The sequence below is a fragment of the Acomys russatus genome, chromosome 13 (assembly GCF_903995435.1).
Source record: "Acomys russatus chromosome 13, mAcoRus1.1, whole genome shotgun sequence".
Taxonomy (NCBI): domain Eukaryota; kingdom Metazoa; phylum Chordata; class Mammalia; order Rodentia; family Muridae; genus Acomys; species Acomys russatus.
Genome location: NC_067149.1, coordinates 64,892,253 through 64,913,790, shown reverse-complemented (window position 1 = coordinate 64,913,790; position 21,538 = coordinate 64,892,253). Strand labels below are relative to the sequence as shown.

Below are 21,538 nucleotides of genomic sequence, written 5' to 3'. Positions count from 1 at the left end.
AAGAAAACAAAAAGCCAGCTCTCACGCACCAGAGCCAGTGAGCTTGCTAGATGGGGAAACAATTTTATCATAAGAAAATGAATGACACTGCCCTGAAATCCTCAGAACACTTGATTGCTTAATCCACCACGTTGGAGTAAGGAACCAGGTGCTCTGCGCAGTGAGACAAAGAACTAAGAATGTGGGAAGGTAGACTTACAGCGCGCGCGCGCGCGCGCGCGCGCACACACACACACACACACACACACACACACACACACACAGTAGAAGGGCCTATTTTCTCTCCCTCTGGGCCAGGCCTTCCCTTAGGACCTTGCAGTTTCCTGGAGGAACTATGAAGGGCAGAAATCAAGGGCCTCTCTATCTTGTTTGGCAGCTATTAGTTGAATTAAGGTGTGGGGGGAGGGGAGGTAATTGCTTATCAAGGAACTTGAATATGGTGATCAAAACTCCCTTTTCTTGTTTTTATTTCGTTTTGCTTGTTTGAAACACTTAAAAAAAAAAGATTTGAGTATTTGTATATATAAGCACTCTATTTGCACATATGACCACATGACAGCAGAGAGCGTCAGATTTCATTATCCGTGGTTGTGAGCCATCCTGTCGTTGCTGGGAGTTGAACTCAGGATCTCTGGACGAGCAGCCAGTGTTCTTAACCGATGAGCCAGCTCTCCAGCCCAAAACAGAGTCTTAACAGGGCAGCCCGCGCTGGTCTCAAACTCCTGGCTTCCCTTCAGACTCAGCTTGCCCAGTGCTGGGGTCACAATCATGTGCAGGAGCCTGCTCTAAGTGTGCGTTCTGAAAGAGTTAAGCATCGGAGGCCTTTCCGAGGGATGTTCCAGTAGGAACTTAACGGTGGAGACTGCTCTAAAGTTGAGCCAGAATGCAACTTAGACGTAGGTTTCTATTTGCACAATGTAGGGGCGGTCCAGAACGGTCGGAGAGGCAGCTTTACGGGATTACTGCCACTGCAAGGGCCAGCCATAAAGCAGTGAGAATACCGCAGCTACCGGAAGGTGACCTCCAACTTTAGAGGGGCTGGGGGCGGGGGGAGCGAGTGCGCACTCAAGCCTTGTCCTTGAAAGGGGTTGGGCGAGCCAAGGGGAGGGGTAGACTCGGCTCTAGTTTCCAATCGCCGTGGAGAAAGCTAGAAGGCTGGCGGGCGGACGGCCCCGCCTCCTCCTTCTCTTTGCAGATCTAGCCTCTGCAGAGCAGCTTGCTGACTTTGCGGCGGTTCCTAGCTTCATCGCGGTGCCGACCCCTCGTCTTGTCTGGTAGGTTTGAGCCCAGGATCCCAAAGCCTGGCTCACAGAACAACAGGGTTTTGTGTTGGATGGAGACAGGGAGTGCAGAGGGGCAATTGTTTGGCAGAACAGGAGGAAGGAGTTACGACACATCCACCCTTCCCGGCCTTTGCCCCTGAGCATCCCCGCTCCGACCTACTTCTTCTTTGCGGGTTTGGGCGGCCAGCGGCCGAGGGAGCAGAGGTGGACAGGAGGCTGAAGCTGAGCTCCAGGCTCGGTCTGCACCCTGTAGGCTGGTCCCGGGCCTGTGTGCTATGAAGGGAGAGACATGTTACATGTGTACGGCAAACCTGGTCTCACCAAGCCCTTGGTCGGCAGGTGGCGGCCACATCACCTATCCGCTGGGGGTTGGGGTGGAGGCTGGGGACATCACACGTCTTGGTGCCAGGGAGCCGGGCAGGGACCATATGGGTCCTGTGAAGGTTGGAAGATCTTGCAACTTGTGATGAAGGAAAGACCCTGAGGTTGTAGGAATGGGGATAAAGGAAAGTTCGGTCCGAACACCAGGCTTCATCCGCCCGCCCACCCCACTCGCGCTGCCCGCCCTGCAGCCGGGTACGTGCCAGACCTCTTTGGAGACACAGGATTTTGTTTACTAATTGTACTCAGTGTGGAAGCCTAGACTTGCCCCCCGGAGACCTTATCCGAGATGTGCGCTGGTGCCTCCCTTGTGACCTGCTTTGCCCAGGAGGAGAGGTGGCTTGCGGGACCCGACCTGGAGGTGGAGTGGGGGTAAGGGGTGGGGTCGGAAAGCCGACTCATTTTAGTGGAGAAGTTCGAGGCAAAACCTGAGCTTTTACGGCTAACATAGAAGATACTCTGCTGTGGAGTAGACATTAGCCCCTGACCCACAGCACTGGCTCCACAGGGGAGGAGGGTGGGAGACTGTTTTTCCTGTTTAACCCTGTCACCTCTCTGTAGTCACAGGCCTGCTACAATGCGAACTATTTTCTTCTCATTTTTTTTCTACTACTGCTGGGGGTGGGGGTGGAGGAGAGTGCGCCCTTTTGTGTAGATACGCAAGTCTGCCTGCTTTCGCTGGATCTTCAACACTGTTGCTTTTGAAATCCCCTACACTAATTTAAAATGTTTTCAGGCCAGCCCAGCTGGAGATAGGTAGGCGCCTTCTGCTTTCTCTTTCTCAGACAGGATCGCCGGAAGCTCAAGCCCTTGTGATGGAGGATGACCTTGACCTCTCCTGATTCTCCTGCCCGCACCTCCCAACAGTTGGGATTCCAGGCCTTCCCAGTGCTTTCTCTAGCGTACCTAACAGAGTTTAAGCCAACTAACAAAAATAAACTTGGGAGTGGGCGGCCTTTGGCGAGGCTGCGCTTTTCTTACTGAAGAGACACAGCTGCTTTCTGTTGAAGCCATTTAAAATACAGGGCTTGGTGAATCCATTTTAAGCAGGGCCTTTGCCCAAGACATTTCATCTTTGCATCCACCAGAAAACTGCAAATGTGATTCGCTAAGGCAAAATAACCCCTGAATTGGTGTACACTGGGGGAAGGTTGCAAAATAAGAAAAGCAAGTTATGGAACAAAACAAGTTGTGACTGGACAGCTAAGGGTTCTTAACCGGGCAGTTAAGGCGGGCTTTGTTACTGCGCCCTTTACAGATTACAAGCGAAACAAGGTTATAGAAAACACTGGCTGGCCTGTGAGGAGCCTCAGCTGTGATAAGCTAGGCTGAAAAGGAACAGACTGAAATCATCAACTTAGATTACAGAAACTGCTACATTCATGGCAAGAAGCTTTGTAAGGAGAGTAGGGCAGTAAGTTTTGTGAGATTTTAAAGTACAACTCAGTCTTTGTCCTTCAAGAGTGAAGATAATTATTTATAATGGGAATTATAATCATTCATATTGGATTTTTAAAAAAGCTTAAACATAATATTAGCTGGTTCACATGGTTGCGTGTAAATTCCTTAGAGAGACAAAGGAAGGAAATTCATTTATTTGAGTATAAGTATCTGAATATTTTAGCTGATAATAAGCAGTTATAACAAAAAAGTCATAGGAGTGATGATGGCAACTTAATTGCTTACATGGAGTTCTCTGCTCAGCTCCTGGAGACTTTCTGCTTGGATTAAATCCTCCATTAAGTGAAATGTGGTTCCTTCAAATGTATTCTGTACTTAGGCTACCCTGTGGAGCTGTGCTGCACTTCAGGATCAAAGCTGTAACATTTTGGGCTAGTTCTCACTCCATTCACCTTTTTCTTGCAGGACAAGATGGCAACACTTAAGGAGAAACTCATTGCACCTGTCACAGAAGAGGACACAGCTGTCCCGAACAATAAGGTCACCGTAGTAGGTGTCGGACAAGTTGGTATGGCATGTGCTATCAGCATTCTGGGAAAGGTATGTTGTTGATTGTTGTTATTTTGGTTTTTTGAGGTAGGGCTTCTCTGTGTAGCCTTGGCTGGGAGAGGTAAGTTTTAAGAGCAACAAAGGTTCCGTTCCTGCAGAAATAAATGCACGGTCTGTCTGAGCTGCTATCATCTTCAGACCCCTCTAAGCCATCTGAAATGACTTGCAGGTAGCACACTTAACCTTTCCGCACATGTATCAGAGGACTCTGGTCACTGTGTGACCACACTGGCGCTGTACATCAGAGGACTCTGGTCATCGTGTGACCACACTGGAGCTGCTATGGTACTGTGATGTCTTCCATCATATTCATATTCTCTGTGTTGTCAAAATCACACCCATTAGAGCTGATTTTGCCTCGGTCTAAGACGTGCACCTTATATCCTCACTACTAAATCTTTTTCTCAGTTTTGCAAGCTTTTAACTTTTTCCCTCAGGCCAGTTTCTTTCTTTCTTTTTCTTTCTTTCTTTTCTTTCTTTCTTTCTTTCTTTCTTTCTTTCTTTTTAAAATATATTTTATTGATTTCTTTATATTACATCTCAATTGTTAGCCCCTCCCTTGTATCCTCTCATTCGTCCCTCCCTCCCATTTTTCCCTTACTCCCCTCCCCTATGACTGTGACTGAGGGGGACTTCCTCCCCCTGTATATGCTCACAGGGTATCAAGTCTCTTCTTGGTAGCCTGCTGTCCTTCCTCTGAGTGCCACCAGGCCTCCCCATCCAGGGGACGTGGTCAAATATGGGGCACCAGAGTTTGTGTGAAAGTCAGACCCCACTCTCCACTCAACTGTGAAGAATGTCCTGTCCATTGGCTAGATCTGGGTAGGGGTTCGAAGTTTACTTTGTGTATTGTCCTTGGCTGGTGCCATAGTTTGAGGAGGACCCCTGGGCCCAGATCCACCCATCATTATGTTGTTCTTGTAATTTTCTAGGACCCTCTGGATCCTTCTATTTCCCCATTCTCCCATGCTTCTTTCACCTAGAGTCCCAATAGGATGTCCTCCCCTCTGTCCCACTTTCCTGATAAGTGAAGACATTCATGGGACATGCCCCTTGGGCTAGTGTCCAGATATAAGTGAGTATATACCATTTGACTCTTTCTGCTTCTGGGTTAACTCACTCATTATGATCATTTCTAGTTCAATCCATTTGTCCACAAATTTTGGGAATTCCTTGTTTTTAATAGCTGAGTAGTATTCCATAGTGTAAATGTACCACAGTTTCTTTATCCATTCTTCTACTGAGGGACACTTACGCTGTTTCCTCAGGCCAGTTTCATGGCATCCTCTTCAGTGTATGCTTTTCTGTGGTTTTCTTAAATCAGGTGTGTCTGTTGGGTGGACCCCACAGGTGTATTCATCAGGAAGTACAGCAAGATAACATGCCTCACTCCTATGGGGATACCTGAGGCTGTGGCTGAATGACTGCCTGGAACACTTAGATGTGTTGGACTCTGTCTTCTCTTCTTGGGAGATGGTTGTGGAGTGGCTTGTTGAGCTTGAAAGGATGTCTCATTATTCTCAAAATTTGAACCTATGGCATTATTTTGAAATGATTTCAAACTTAACAGAAAAATTGTAAAATTCTCTTAGTAAACATTTCTATGTATGTGTCATTCATACATGGAATTTTGCTGCCTTCTCTCCCTCTTGCCCCCTCTCCCCCCTCCCCCCTCTCTCTCCCTTTCTCCCTTTCTCTCCCCCTGCCCCCATCCCCTCCTCTCTCCCCACCTCTTCCCTCTCTCCCCCTCCCTCTCTCCCCCTCCCTCTCTGCCCCCCTCTCTCCCCCTCTCTCCCCTCCCTCCCCCCCTCCCCCTCTTCCCCCTCTCCTCCCCCCTCTCTTCCCCCTCTCCTCCCCTCTCCTCCCCCCTTTCCCCCCCTTCCTCCCCCTCTCTCCCCCTCCTCCCTCCCCCCTCTCCTCCCCTTCTCTCTCCCCCCTCCCCCTCCCCCCTCTCTCCCCCCTCTCCCCCTCTCTCCCCCTCCTCTCCCCTCTCCTCCCCTTCTCTCCCTCCTCCCCCCTCTCTCTCCCCTCTCTCTCTCTCCCCCCCCCCTCCCTTCTGTCTCCCCCCTCTCTCTCCCCCCACCCCCTCTCTCCCCTTCTCTCCCCTTCTCTCCCTATGTCTCTCCCCTGCCTCCCCGCCCCCCCCCCACGTATGTGCTCCCTAAACCATTTGAGACTGTCTTGGTGAGCTCACCCTTCCAGAGGTCTTTAGCATGTTTCCTAAGAACAGACACATTCCTGTGGAATCATTGCAGTGTGCCTTTCTCGCTGCTCTGGTGCCTGCAGACTGGACTCTCCGTTTGCTGTCTGCCTCTCTAGGCCCCTGACTGCCCTCACAAATACCTCTTGTGGTTCACACCACGGTTCTTCCTTTGTGACTTGAGGCTTATTCCGTGGAGTTTCCTTAAATGTAGGACGGAGAAAGCAAGCAGGCAGCTCCTCCCACACTGCGGAGCACACTGGCCCTTTGTATGGCGTCTACTTGAATTCCTTGACCAAGCATATTCCTTAGTTTGTGAAGTTTACTGTGTTGTTGTTTTGTTGGGAATTGAGCCCAGGGACTCTTCTGTATGCTAGGCAGGCATGCTACAGTTAACCCCTGAGTCTCATTCCCAGCCCCTTTTGTTTTTATTGCTTTTGAGATTCTACATGTATCTCATGCTGGCCTCGAACTTGGGGTTCCACCTCCTCAACATTGAGGTCACTGGTATGTGCCATCATGCCTGACCACAAACTTTAAATTCTTTTTCTCTAATGTATTTCATGTGTATAGGTATTTTGCCCAAAAGTATGTTTGTGCACTTATCCTGAGGAGGCCAGAAGAGGGTTTCAGATCCTCTGGCACTGGAGTTAGAGATGGTTGTGAGCCACCATGTGGCTGCTGGGAATCTAAACTGATTTTTTTCACAAGAGCAGCCAGGTCTCTTAACCACTCAGCCATCTCTCTAGTGTGTGAACTTTAAATTCTCAAGGGTCAAATTGTGAGCCTTTGAACGGAGAACCAGCTATCCAAGAACTCAACAGTGTGTGATCCTTTGCTCATTTTCCTAACTGCTCATGATTTACTAGATACCTATGAGATGTGATAGTTCCTTGAATTATAGGGGTTTTAAATAGTTTTAATTTCCTGTTCACTCTTACTTTGGTTAAAACAAAAACAATTGAGCTTACATATGCATATAGATATCATATATATTATATACACATAAAATAAATTAAAGAAAAAGAATTTAAAGATGGCACAGCCCAGGAAGCCCAACCTATAGGAGGTAGGAGGTAGAAGTAGGAGGGATCACAAGTTCAAGGCCAGTATGGGATACATACAGATTCTCAAAGACAATAAAAATGAATATATATGGATCCCTGTGAGTTCGAGGCCAGTCTGGTCTACAAAGCGAGTCCAGGATAGCCAAGGCTACACAGAGAAACCTTGTCTCAAAAAACCAAAAAAAAAGAAAAAAAAGAATATATATGTAAACCGTAAATATGCCATGCCCAACACTATTAAAGTGATTTATAATAATAGATTAAACAAACTTTTTTCTTTTTTGTCTGTGGGGTTGTTACTAACTTGCTGTGGGGTCTCCTTCTAAGACCCAGGCTGGCCTCGCTGTCTTAGCAGTCGTGCCGCCTCTGCTCAGCCTTCCAGGTGCTGAGATTCTTAGCCTGTACCACCACATCCTCCTAATAGGAACTTTTCTTATCCCTTGTTTTTAACACTAAGTGACCAAAGCAAAAGAAATGAAGTCACCCGTCCCCTGTTGCACACCTGCAGAAGTACCAGCGCCACAAGTGGCTGTTCCTCCATGTAGCGGACAATAACCCTGAAATCTGACAATAGAGATAACAGTGCTTCGTTAGAGAGCATGCCTGCTGTGCACAGGCCGAGGGTTCGATTCCTCGGCACCCGTACAGCAAGGCATTTTTCAGTACGTGTAACCCACCCAGTGCCACAGTAACAGGGCACTGGGGAGAACTTTGACCTTGGATCCTGCAACTCATCGCTGGCTGCTGCCCAGAATATCTTACTATATATCCCTATGTTAGGAAAAGCTCAAAATGCAAATCAGTGAATAGTACTTACCCATTTGGTTAATTATTTGAAAAGTTATTTTTTTTTTCCTCCCACAAAATCTCATGCTTAACAAGCACTTGAATAGAAAACTGCTGGCATCAAACACCAACCCATTGATGGTGGTCATTTATTAACTAGGAGGCAGAATCCACAACTGTGTCCATTCCACTTGGGACTTGAGTTGAAAAGATTTCTACAGTAACGTTTTTGGCTTCCAGCGGGCCTTGCTCCTTAGTATTGTGTCTGTGTTCACAGTAAATGCATACGCTGTGGATATGTGGGTAGAGAGGGAGTCATGTGACTCTGCTCTTGGAGGCTGCCCATCACACACACATTCTGCTAGATTCAGCACTTTGGTTAGTAGGTGTGGGTCCACCATCTCCTTCCAAGCTAACTCTCTACACCCACCGACAGCCGCACTGACATCCTGTGATACGCTTTCTGTATAAGCACTAAATTGTGTTGCCCTGTTGACGCCAGTGGCTCCCATGTGCTGCCAGTACTAACAGATGATTGGGCCTGCTGGTGATGGGCCCTGGCACAGAATGCTAGGCTGTTATTAACTGAGGTGGTGTTAATTTGGGTCTTAAAAAACACAAATAAGGATTTTGTGGGTTCTTAGATGCTGCGTGCAAAAGAACGAAATAATTTTTTTTTTTTTTAACATGTCTAAGTGGGGAAAAAAAGTAGATAAAAATTAGTGTCCGTATTTGATACAAAGCTGTCATGACTCCTGGTGCCCAGGGTTTGGTTCCTAAGGGCACAATCTTCATCTAAGACTTGCGTGCCTTTCCTGCCGAGACCCCCAAGCTGCTCGGAGGCAGCCTAAGCATTCTGGGTGGTACATCAAAGAAGGCTCCAAGTTCAACTCCAAAGTGAACCTGCCCTTGCAGATTTAACTGGGACCACTGTCCCAGAAGCCCTCTGAACTATAACATCAAGACAGACATACTGCCAAGCTTGGTTCTGAGTCAGTCTGTGTATGTATTTCCCTCTGTCTCTCTCTTGTCTTCTCTCTCTCTCTCTCTCTCTCTCTCTCTCTCTCTCTCTCTCTCTCTCTCTCATGTGTGTGTGTGTGTGTGTGCATTCCTTACCTAATGTGAAGGCTTGGACTCTCATCTATGCCTTTTATTGAGCCAACTTAGATCCACAAGGGTTCTTTCTCTTGATGGTGATTGAATATCAAACCCCAAAATTCCCAAGGATTTTAGCCATTGGGTGCTTAGCTATCTGTGAATGGCTTCCATAGAGTAGATTGTGCTATGTAGTCCTTGCAGAACTTAGGGTGCTATATTAGTGCTACATTACTCATAACCAAATAAGTGGTGAGCAAATCAAATGAGAAAGTGCTTCCTTGTCCTCACAGACCATCATTGCAGGGAAGGCATGGCAGCAGGCTTATGAGGCTGCTTGCTTATGTCTTTGTAGAACAGGCTGCAAAGATGAACCAGGAAGTAAAGCCAGCTATAACATAAACCTCAAGGCCTACTTACCCCCTCACCCCCCAACCCCCGGTGACTCACTCTTGTCCAGTGGGGCTTCATGTCCTAAAGGCTTTACAGTTCTCCAGACAGCGCCGCTAGCTGGGAACCACGTGTTCAGAACTCGTGAGCCTGTGGGGTACTTCACACGCAAAGCACTACGGGAATGAATGGCTGCTTTTGTGTTTCTAGTCTCTGGCCGACGAGCTTGCCCTTGTGGATGTCTTAGAAGACAAGCTCAAAGGCGAGATGATGGATCTGCAGCATGGGAGCTTATTTCTTCAGACTTCGAAAATCGTGGCCGATAAAGGTAGGCGGTTCCTCTGCATCCTCCAAGGGACCTAACATGAAAGTAATGTTATTATAGACAGATACTTGGGATGCACCCTCCAGCATGACAAACTGATCACCCACTTTTAATGTGTTGCTTTTGCTATCTGTGGTGCTGTAGATCAAACCAGGGCCTTGTAGGATGCTAGGCAAGGGCTCAGGGTGTCCCTGATCCGTGCTCTACCCTAAGCATCTTGTTTGTTGGTTTCTTTCTTTCTTTTTTTCTGGGTTTTTTGTTTGTTTTTGTTTTTTGTTTTTTGTTTTTTGTTTTTTTGAGACAGGACTTCTCTTTATAGTTATGGCTGTTTTTGAAATTGCCTTGTAGTCCAGGCTGGCCTCAAACTCACAGCGATCCACCTGCCTCTGCCTCCCAAGTGCTGGGATTAAAGACATGCGTGACCATTACCTAGATAGACAATTTTTTAAGTAGGAAAAGTTGGAATTGTGGAGCAACCATTTCAGTAATTTTGCTAACAAATTCTCAATATCTACTTTAGTAATTTCATAGACTACAAAAATTTCATCTCCTTAGAAATGCCCCCATTTTTAACTTAAAATTTGTACACAATCCTACTTTTTGTAGAATGTACACTTGTTAAAAATGAGATTTGGGGCGATAATCACAGGGAGAAAATGACAAATTGTAATATGTGGTCTTGTTGTTTAGTGTCTGCATCGTCCTCATACAGGCCAAATTTTCTACCTCAGATTTTAGAAACCTATTTTCTGGAGAGTCTGCTAACAGGTGCACATAGCACGTGAACATTTTGTCTTGAGGGTCCGTGTGGAATGCGGTCCTGTACTCCGCCCACCAATTATCATCATCTTCAGCTGTATTTCCCAAGCATGTGCCCTTTGCTCATTTTGTTTGCTTGAGACAGACGTTACCGTGAACTCACTATGCACTTGAGGCCAGCCCCTCCTAACTGCTGGGTTTACAAGTATGCAGTCCTATGCCTGGTGACACAATTCTATTTCTGAAGAAAAAATATTGGATATATTCCTTTTTTTCAAAGTATTTTTTTATAATAACCCTTTAACAACAATAAAACTCCTAGCAGGGCCTGTGTGTAGCATTTCATATCAAGCTAGCTGCATTTCATTTGTCCCAAGATAACCTTCTAGCTCCTAAGTGCCCTTCTAGTTTGTTTCTGGTAGTTTCTTCCTTTCCTTTCTTCTGTGTCCAGGGACTAGTTTCCTTGAAGAAACTAGGTAATAACTATTGCTGAGTAGTAGCATTCAGAGTCCTGCATCAGGTGTCTGGGTTTGTCATTCCATCTTCACCTTCAGAGCACAGTTGTATGGTAGAGACCATTGGAGATCAGACCATCCTGCATTTTTTTTTTAATGTATTTCTTTTCTTTTCTTTTTTTCTTTTTTTTTTTTTTAATATTTATTATTATGCATACAGTGCTGAAAAGGGCATCAGATCACATTATAGATGGTTGTGAGCCACCATGTGGTTGCTGGGAATTGAACTCATGACCTCTGGAAGAGCAATCAGTGCTCTTCACCGCTGAGCCATCTCTCCAGCTCCCCATCCTGCATTTTAAGGGAGTCGCCCTGCAGTCCAGGCCACCCACGTGAATGAGCTGCTGCATTGAAACTTGCTGAGCATGTCAAGTCTTATCTGTATATCTTGAAATACTGAAATATTGGCATGCTTCCTTAGCAGAAAAGGAATCAGTTCTCCAAAAATTAACACTACTAGAACATATATGATCGTGCTTAACAAATATGTTATAACTGGGTGTGGTGACACACACCTTTAATCCCATCACTCAGGAGGCAGAGGCAGGCAGTTCTAGACCAGGCTGATCTACACAGTGAGTTCCAAGCCTGACAGAGCTGCATTGTGTGACTATCTTACACGCAGGCATGCATGCACGCATGCACGCACACACGCACGCATGTGCATGCAAACACACACACACGTTCACACATACAAATATAAATAAATCTTTTTTTGTTTTGTTTCATTTTCAAGACAGGGTTTCTTTGTGTAACCTTGACTATCCTGGACTTGCTTTTTAGACCAGGCTGGCCTCAAACTCAGAGATTCATCTGCTTCTGCCTCTCAAGTGCTGGGATTAAAGACATACACCATGGCTCAAATAAATCTTTTCTTAAAAACCCAAAAAACCCCAATCTTTTAACACAGAAAATTTACATCTCATAAGTTTTGGAAGCTTTACATGGTGAAACTTCTAGAATATACCATAGATAGCATCTTTTTGGCCAAGGAGCTGAATTTAAGGTCTACCATCTTGTCACTTTTCTTCAAGATTACTCTGTGACAGCCAACTCTAAGATTGTGGTGGTGACTGCAGGCGTCCGCCAGCAAGAGGGGGAGAGTCGCCTCAACCTGGTGCAGAGAAACGTCAACGTTTTCAAGTTTATCATCCCTCAGATCGTCAAGTACAGCCCGGACTGCACCATCATTGTGGTTTCTAACCCAGGTACTAACAGGACACTTTAGCCGGGGCGAAGGCCTGCCTAGTTCCAAAGGTTTGGGGGTGGGTGCTCGTTGTTCTGGGGTTGTTCACTGACAGGTGGTCCACATGTCTTCTGCTCCTGGTGAAGAAAGACGGTATTTGCAAAACAGGTGGCCCCACCCCAGAGCAAATGTTCAAAAGGGTGAGATTCTGTCTCGTGGGCTTCACCTGTGTTTGGGTAGGGCTGTAAGGCTTTACCTTTTTTTTTGTTTTTTTGGTTTTTCGAGACAAGGATTCTCTGTGTAGCCTTGGCTGTCCTGGACTCACTTTGTAGACCAGGCTGGCCTCGAACTTACAGCAATCCGCCTGCCTCTGCCTCCCGAGTGCCGGGATTAAAGGCGTGCACCACCACTCCCGGCAGGCTTTACATTTTTAAAGGATATGAAGGAGGAGCTGGGAGATGACTGCGTAAAGTACATGCTGGAAAAGCTCGGGTGTCTGCGTGGGGATCCCCAGCGTTCACACAAAAAAGCCAGGCTTGGCCGTAAGTGTCTTCAATATCGGTGCCAGGGAGCTGGAAACAGGAGGCTCTCTGGCACTCTTGACCAGACAGCCTACCCAACTTGGTGAGCTCTGGGTTACACGCCTTTAATCCCATCACTCAGGAGGCAGAGACAGGCGGATCTCTGTGAGTTCTAGGGCAGCCTGGTCTACAAAATGAGTCCAGGGGGAGCCAGGTCTACAAGAAAAAACACTTAAAACCAAACCAAAACAAAACAAAACAAAAAACAAAAAAACAAAAAAAAAAAAATGTGGTCCACTTAGTGTGGACCTTGGCCCTCACACTCACACAGACATGTGTGTCCTCTCTGTGCACACACCATGTACACCACACTGCAGTTCATGACAGTACCTGTTTAGCCTAACATATACAAATTATACGAGGCCATTGTCTACAGCCTCTTCTGGGCCCTAACAGAACAGGATAAAAATCAGTGGACCCCCTCAAGCAAAGTGCACATCACCAACCTCCCACTGAGCCATGTACTTGACTTGATAAGTCAGGACAAGAAGATTTAGTAGCCACAAATCCCAAGTGGGCTAACAGTCAGGGCGTGGACAGAGTGACGTGGTACTTTTGCAGAGGACTCGGGTTCAGTGCCCAGTACCCAGCTGGTGGCTCACAACTATCTGCAACTCCAATTCTGAGGGAATCTGATACCCTTTTCTGGACTCTGCATGTGGCATACAGACAAATAGATAGCTAAACTCACACAAAATAAAAATTAAGCTTTTAAAAAATAAAATTCTCTCTTATAATCTGGTATAAATTATTTTTTTTTCTATTACCAGCTTGCAAAGAACAATAACACTGCCATGGCCGGAGTGATTTTTTTGTTGGTATTTTCTCTCCTTAGCCTTTCTTTTTTTTTTTTTTTTTTTTTTTAAATAAACAGAAAAAGGTTTCTAAGGCTAAGTAAGGTTTGGTAACTAAATTATATTTTGTCCTGTGCCAGACCAATTGGTTAAAGTTTAGTGTCTGTCACCAGCCTCCCCTTTATGTTTTGGGGGGGAGGTGGTGTGCACTGAAGTACATGGATGGCCAGTATTCTACCACTGAGCATGCCACCCAGCTCAGGGAGGGCCGCACATCTTTTGACTGTGTACCGTCTTAGTTGCTGCATGACAGTGAACACAGGTGGTATACTGATAATTGGTAATGCTGTCTCTGACCCTTCACTGAGGGACTGTGACAAAGCCAGGGCTGGGAATCACTGCGGTTCCTTTAGAACCGGAAGCTGGGGCCTGATAAGAGATCCTTTCTACTGTCTCATTCTTTATGAGCCTGGATTGGGGCTTCCTGAGTGGCTCAGTCATGTATGTAGATATACATGCCGGGTAGATGCAGACCAGAAATGGCAGACAGCTAGCTGTGGTCCATGTGTCTCCATCCTGCTCCACAGGCAGGCATCCCTGACTGACTACATCACTTCCAAGGTAGAACATCAAAGTGTGAATCTCCAAGAGAGCACTTCAGGTGTATTAACGCTGGCAGATGAAGCACATGTTCCAGTCTGACTGTACCTGAAAAAACACCTTTGCTGGGCTTCACAGAGGAGTGCAGGGGTGGGGATGGCCAGGGCAGCGGTCAGCTTTTCCGCCGGTACGCACATGCCCTTCTCTTTCCAACACAGCCCATAACTTCTGTGACCCTCCAGAAGTTTTACCACTGTGTCAAGCAGATGAAGGTTATGTCACAGTCATCCAACCATGAGATAGTAATGACAGGGATTGTCATAATAGTTAATTGGGCAATATCAGACTCAAAAAATATATATATATATACCGGCACACCTTGCTAAAGAAATGGCATTGTTTGCACTGACAGCTGTCAGAATTATGGACTGTTAAAATTGGTGGCAATCTGACTGTGATAGTCACTATTCTATTGTTATGAAGAGGCACCATGACCAGCACAGCTCTTACAAAAGAAAGCATTGGATTGGGGATTGGGGATTTTGTAGAGTTTCAGGGATTTAGCCCACCACCATCATGGTGGGATCATGGCAGCATGCAGGCAGACACTGGAACAGTAGCTGAGAGCTACATCCTGATGCATAGGCAGAGAGGGCAAGCCAAGGCCTGGCATGGGCTTTGGAAACCTCAAAGCCCACCCCTAGTGACACTCTTCTTCTGAGAAGGCCACACCTTCTAATCCTCTTAATCCATTCAAATGATGCCACTGCCCGAATAAAGATTCAAACATATGAGCTGACTGGGGGCGGGGAGGGGGGGGTGGAGTGGGGTGGGGGGGAGGGGAGGGGGGGTGGGTTCTTATTCAAGCTATCACAGGCAGGGCTGGACCGGCCCTGTTTCTTTCTTTCAAGGTAAAGCTAATTGACTTGTCAGGCTCCTAAGTGTTCTTACTCACCTAATGATACATACATATGCACAGGTTTTTACATATTTCATGTTTACTGCTTCTTTACGAATGCTTCTTTTCTCATCTTCTGACTCAACCATGAGAAGTTAAATCACACACCTCTTTCTGGCCACATCTCACTGGAGAGAAGGGCATGTCGGGGGAGAGAAGCAGCATGTCCTCTAACCAGTTCAGCAGTTTGAATTTACTTGGCTTTATTTTTCCTAAAATATTTAGTGGATATCCTTACTTACGTCACCTGGAAACTGAGCGGGCTACCTAAGCACCGTGTGATCGGGAGCGGATGCAATCTGGACTCCGCCCGCTTCCGCTACCTCATGGCTGAGAAGCTGGGCATCCACCCCAGCAGCTGTCACGGATGGGTTCTGGGCGAGCATGGCGACTCCAGCGGTAAGAGAAAGAGTTGCCTTTGTGCCTCTGAGTTACTCAGACCGTTCTTAGTTCTTTTCCTTTGTTTCAATTTTAGTTTCATGTGCTTTGCTATATCCCAGAAAGGGCTCAGAAGTACTATAGTTATATTTTGGAGTCTGTTCCAGTTTGTTTATATTTTTGTCGTCTATTTGTCAACCCACCTAACTATCTTTGTTTTAGAGGCAGGGTCCCTTTATGTAGCTCTGGCTATCCTGAAACTTGCCATGTATATTAAGTTGGCTTTGAACTCATAGAGATCCTCCTGCTTTGCTTTTCTATATCTGTGTGAACACCTGCATACAGTAGAAATCAGAGGACAGTTTTCAGGAGTTGGTTTTCTTCTATCACAAGGGTACCAAGGATCATACTCAGGCCATCTGGGTTGGCAGCTAACACCTTTACCGGCTGAGCCATCCTGCCTGTCTCACTATATTCACCCTCATCCAGTAAGGATGAATTGGCCATGATGCTGTTTTCTCCCTAAATCCTTTAATGTGTGATTTCTTCTTTTCCTCCTCTGCTTTGTTTCTGTTGCTTTGCTTTTGCTTTTGTTTTTATGTAGTCCAGGTTGGCCTAACATTCCCAGTAGCAGTCTGATCCTCCTGCCTCCATCTCCTGCTTGCTGGTATAAATGTCTCCCTCTGAGGTCCTGGAGCCTTTCCCCATCCAAACCCATCATGAATTCTCATTCTGTTTCTTGGGTCTCCCTTAACCTGGGGCCTTTCTTGGCCTGTGTGTGTTCATGATGTTGACCGTTTCGGAGCATGAGTGAGTTTCTGCTACTCATGTTTGTCTCTGAGTAGCTAGCTAAGGCTCACACACTTCCAGACAGGTACTGAGCAGGTGGGGGCCTCAGGCTGGGGCACCTCTGCCAGGTTTTCAGACGCACATGCAGAGCTTGCTCCCTCCTTTTTGGGTCAGTTTTTCTATTTCCATCTTGACCTGTAATGAGACCATGGGCTTGACCATGGAGCGAGAGAAAAGCCATTCTTTCTTGGCACAATTGGACAGATCCATGGTTTTCTCAAGCAACCATGAGACTGTCTAGTTAGTCTGGCGTAGCAGGAGTTGTGGGCCATGGGGTTCTTACTCCGCCCCCAGCAGTTTAGGTGCCATAGCTGTGTAATTGCAGTGGACTGTACCTGTGCTGCAGTTCATACCATCTGAGTAACTAGCATTCTCTGAAAGTCCCTAAGGAGCATGAGACTGGGGTTTCAAAGTTCAGCTCCCATGTATGTGTGTAAATAGTCTACCCTAAATGAAGAAGATCCTAGTTTATATATTAGTGAACTTTTTATGATGACAGCTGTATTTGGGTATAAGTATCCTAGATTTTTATTTTTATTTATTTATTAATTAATTAATTAATTTATTTATTTATTGCTTAAGAAGAAAGGGGCTTTTGTTACCAAAATGTCCCAGTGGAGAAGTTTACATTTCTGAAATTGAGCATTTAGGATGGTCCCAAACTATAATCCTTTGTGAATTTTACAAACCTAGAGATTTGGAAAGAATTTCATCTTCCCTGTAAATGATACAATGACTGTGTATAGCCACATTTGTTCAAAGTCAAAAGGTCAGTAGTAGGAGTTGCAGAAGTGGCTCAGCAGCAGGAGCACTTGTGGCAAAGGACCCAAGTTCAGCTCCCAGCACCCACATCAGGTGTCTCACAACTGCCCACAACTCCAGCCCCAGGTGTTTTGAATCCCTCTTCCGGTCTCCTTGGGTACATGCACATATTCCCATATATATATACATAACAAAATATATATATATATATATATATATATATATATGAATATTATATGCATATACATACCCAGATATGTACATATATTTAAAGGTCAGAGCTGTTGCTAGTTGAAGGCAAATATCCCCCCGCCCCACCCAAAAAAAAAATTCTCTCCAAAGGGGACAATTGCCACCGGAATAGTACTAACTGGTGCTGAAATAACTTGCATCAGAGTTGAAATAAGAAAAAAAAAAAAGGGTTGTTTGTTGTTGTTGGTTTCCCCCACAGTGGCTGTGTGGAGTGGGGTGAATGTGGCAGGAGTCTCTCTTCAGGAGCTGAATCCAGAAATGGGAACGGACAATGACAGTGAGAACTGGAAAGAAGTACATAAGATGGTGGTGGAGAGGTGAGTGGGCTGACTCCATTTAGGGGAGCTTCGTGTCCTGTCCAGGTAGATAAAGCCCTGAGCTCTTTGCACACTTCCTGCCATGGAGGCGTGGGGAGGGTTCATGTAGAGCAGGCACACTTGCAATACAAGTCTCTAGAGGAAGCAAATCGTGTTTTCTCAAGACAAAACTAGCTACGCAGGCAAACATGGAACTGCCTAGGGAGACGGGCCTTTACCTTGCTACCTGTCAACAAATAAGGCTTGCTTCCTCCACAGAGGCAAACCTGGACCCTGTTGGTCACAGAACCACCTCCACCTCCACTCGGGCAGATTGCTGGAAGTATTTAAGCAACACTGTTCTTATCCCCTCCCCTCCCCTCCCCACCGTTAGAGATGTCTCCCACCTTAATCTCATTCTCCCAAGCCATTTCTTATTACCAACCGTTCTCCTTTATGATCTCTCCGCCCCAAATAGTGCATCATTTTGAAATATAGCCCACAGCACAGGTTTGCACCCCGATTCTGACACTGGGGTTGACTGTAGAGCTGGAGGCCACTTAACCTTCAAGATTATCCTCCGTCTTCTCCCAGATGCACTAAGCGTAGGTCATAGCAGCCCATAATCTAGCTCTCTGTGGACCCTTTAGTGTGTATAAAGTGTAAGGCTTGTGGAATTATCAAGATGAAGTCACCGTCACGTGCAGGGCCGCACGTTTATCACTGATAAGCGTTCTGTAAGTGTAAAAACTATTTGCAGAGTTTTTACAGGAAGATTGCTACCTTAAATATGAAAGTTTTACTTAGCTGTGGTTTCTTAGAGAATTGGACTTGTGTATAGAAAACAAACAAAAAAAACAAAAAACAAAAACAAAAAACAAAAAAACCCCTGAAAGTTGAAAAAGTCCTTAGGCTTTCAATTCACTTAATGCCTTGATTTTATGAGAGTGAGCTATGGCCTCACCTGTCTTTCATTGCTTCCTAAGCTCATTAATATATTTGGAAGTACACATTTCTGTACATTAATATTGGTTGAAAATGTATGCTCCTAGGGATTGGAGAGATTCTTTAGTAATTAAGAGTGTGCACTGCCCTTGTAGAGGACTGGAGGGCAGTTCCCAACACCCACATTGCATGGCCCATGGTTGCCTCTACCTCCAGATCCATGGGCATCTGGTGCCTCTGGTCCCTTGATACTGGCACCCATGTGCATATGCACTCACATGCACACAGACATATGGATTCACACTGTATACACAATAATTTTTTTTTATCTTAAAGAATGTACCCTGTGATGTCATAAACACTCAACACCTATGTGTCGCCTGTCACACAGTCTTTACACTTATTTGTACATTAATTCACTTGATGTTCATAAAGACCTTACAAAACAGATGTGTCTTCTCCGTTTCCTAAGAAAAGTTAAGATGACCATTAGTCAGAGACGGAGCAGGGGCAACCCACTGTCAGGGTTCAATGGTCTCTTCTGTGGTTTGGTTTCTAGTGCCTATGAAGTCATCAAGCTGAAAGGCTACACCAACTGGGCCATTGGCTTAAGTGTGGCTGATCTCATTGAATCCATGCTGAAAAACCTGTCTCGGATTCACCCTGTGTCTACGATGGTGAAGGTGAGACACTTGCTTCAAAGTGTAACAGGATATCTATTGCTGTATAAAGAGACTCATCTAAAGACAGACCAGAGAAGCTTCCAGTTCATGGTTACTTCTGCATCTAGGCTTTTTTTAAGTTATTTTTTCTCTTTTCCAACCAAAGTCCTAGGACAAGAGCACTCAACTGTCCAAGAGCTAAGATGTCTGATTTGTTTTCTAAGAAATCTTTCTTGTGTGTTGTTAAAAACTACTATGAATCCTATTTAGAACCTTCCTTTACTAAACCATTAAATCAGCATATACTAGGTTGACAGTAAGCTTATGTAATAAACTATAGGCATACTTTCATATAGCACTTGATAGAAAAATTAGTTTAACTCAAAAACTATTGAACATACAAAAGAGAAAAAGAGCTTAGCTGAGGGCTGGGATTTGTCTCAGTTAAGAGTATGCTTACTCAGCATGCTTGGGGCCCTAGGTCTGATTCCCCAGCACTGTTTAGATCAGGGGCATTTATCCAGATCTATAATCTGTGCACTGACGAGATAAAGACCAAAGGATCAGAAGCTCAAAGTCAACCTCAGCTTCATAGAAAGTTTACGATCAACCTGGGCTATATCACCTCCTTGGAGTGAAATTCATTAAACAAAAGTAAAGTTACATTAAAGTAGCATATGCAGCAAGCAAGTCATTTCCACATATCGGTGTCAAGAGTGGAAAAAAAAAATGAAGGGAAATAGTAGCTGGGGTCCTCAGGAACAAGCTAGCTGACTGGGCAAACTAAATTGGCAAGATCTGGGTTCAAGTAGAGATCCTACCTTATATGGAGAGCCATCAAGAAAGACATCTGAAGACAACCTCTGACTTTCAAATGCATGCATACACACACACACACACACACACACTGAAGCATGTATGTACACATGCATATCATACACACAGAAAGGTAGCTTAGGAGTACAGCATGGCACCAGATATTTGCTTTAGATTACCTTGAGGGCCGGTTTACAAGGGAAACTCAAGTAATTGTTGACTTTTGGCAGGCATACAAAAGAAGTTTTATTTTCTCTACTTTGATGTATGTACAAAGATTTTTGAGGTTAATATTTTTAAAGATTAAGACAACTTGTTAAATATAATTAATCCGCTAGTCATATAGGGAAATTTACACTGTAAACAATTGCCTTATTTAAAGTGGCAAAGCATTTGAGAAATAGTTAACTCAGCATCTCTTGGAGGGCGGGTGGTATTATAACTCCAGTTCCAGTGGATCTGTCGCCCCCTTCTGGCCTTTGTAGACACCTGCCTTCCTGTACACGTAAACTCACAGTCCCACATATACAGAACATATGTATACATATATATATACACACATATACAACTATATACACATATATAACTATATATACACATATCTACATATGTGTATATATCGTTGTTTTTTGTTTTTCAAGACAAGTTTCTCTGTGTAGCCCTGGCTTTTCTGGAACTTGCTCTGTAGATCAGGCTACTGTCAAACTCAGACATCTGCCTACTTCTGCCTGCTTAGTGCCGAGATTAAAGACATGCACCACCACTCCAGGCACCAAAAGAATAAAATCTTAAAAACCAAAACCCCAAATGAGTTGATAGGAAATTATCCATTGAGGGAAACAGTTAAAAAGCCATTTAAAGATTCATACAGCAAATTGTATTTCAGCAGAAAACAATGTTTCGCTTGAAAAAAAAAAAAAAAAAGCTAAGTACTGACTTCTTTCTTGTAACTGGTTTTATTGTAGAGTAAGTTTGCACAGTCTATAGATATAAAAGTGAAGTCACAGCCCCGAGTGTGTGGGGACATATGGAACAAATTAGAGAATTAATTTGTGTTTATCGAAGTTCCTGCAGTTATTTAGATCCAACATAATACTTTGGGTCGTCCTTGTCTGAGTGGTTCTGCTGCTCTCACAGGGTATGTACGGCATTGAGAACGAGGTCTTCCTCAGTCTCCCATGCATCCTCAATGCTCGGGGCCTGACCAGCGTCATCAACCAGAAGCTGAAGGACGAGGAGGTCGCACAGCTCAGGAAGAGTGCAGACACCCTGTGGGATGTCCAGAAAGACCTCAAGGACCTGTGACTGCCAGGTTCTAGGCTGTAGAGGTACAAGCCTCCAACGTGACGAGCCACGAAGCTTTCGTCGTCAGCCTTGTACGTAGGTCACCGTTTGCTTCTTCCCTGACATGTGATGTGAGCTCACAGATCAAAGCCCAGGCTTGTTTGATGTTTGCACTAGGAGCTCTTGAACAAATAAAGTTATCTATTGCAGCATACTTCTGCATGTCTTGTTCTCTGCGTTGCTTCAGATGCTGTCTTCCCTTGAAGACAGGACTAGCCTTGAACTTGAGCTCTTCTGGCCCACGGTCTTCCTGGGCTTGAGATTACAAGCTCACCTCGTGTGCTTCAGTTTTGTTTAATGTGTT

General features: G+C 45.2%; 1 protein-coding gene across 1 annotated transcript; it reads left to right on the top strand.

Annotated features, from left to right (window-relative positions):
• The first annotated feature begins 1,169 nt into the window (after positions 1-1,169).
• Positions 1,170-21,388, top strand: Ldhb (lactate dehydrogenase B). The gene is made up of 8 exons (XM_051155544.1): positions 1,170-1,274; positions 3,531-3,665; positions 9,423-9,540; positions 11,846-12,019; positions 15,156-15,329; positions 17,371-17,488; positions 18,972-19,095; positions 21,028-21,388. The coding sequence occupies exons 2-8, from the start codon at positions 3,537-3,539 to the stop codon at positions 21,193-21,195; spliced, it is 1,005 nt and encodes a 334-aa protein (XP_051011501.1). The 5' UTR covers positions 1,170-1,274; positions 3,531-3,536; the 3' UTR covers positions 21,196-21,388.
• Positions 21,389-21,538: the final 150 nt, after the last annotated feature.

Coding starts and splice junctions, on each gene's coding strand:
- Ldhb (XM_051155544.1), top strand. CDS start 3,537: ATGGCAACACTTAAGGAGAAACTCATTGCACCTGTCACAGAAGAGGAC. Junction 3,666..9,422: donor CTATCAGCATTCTGGGAAAG/GTATGTTGTTGA, acceptor TTGTGTTTCTAG/TCTCTGGCCGACGAGCTTGC. Junction 9,541..11,845: donor GAAAATCGTGGCCGATAAAG/GTAGGCGGTTCC, acceptor CTTTTCTTCAAG/ATTACTCTGTGACAGCCAAC.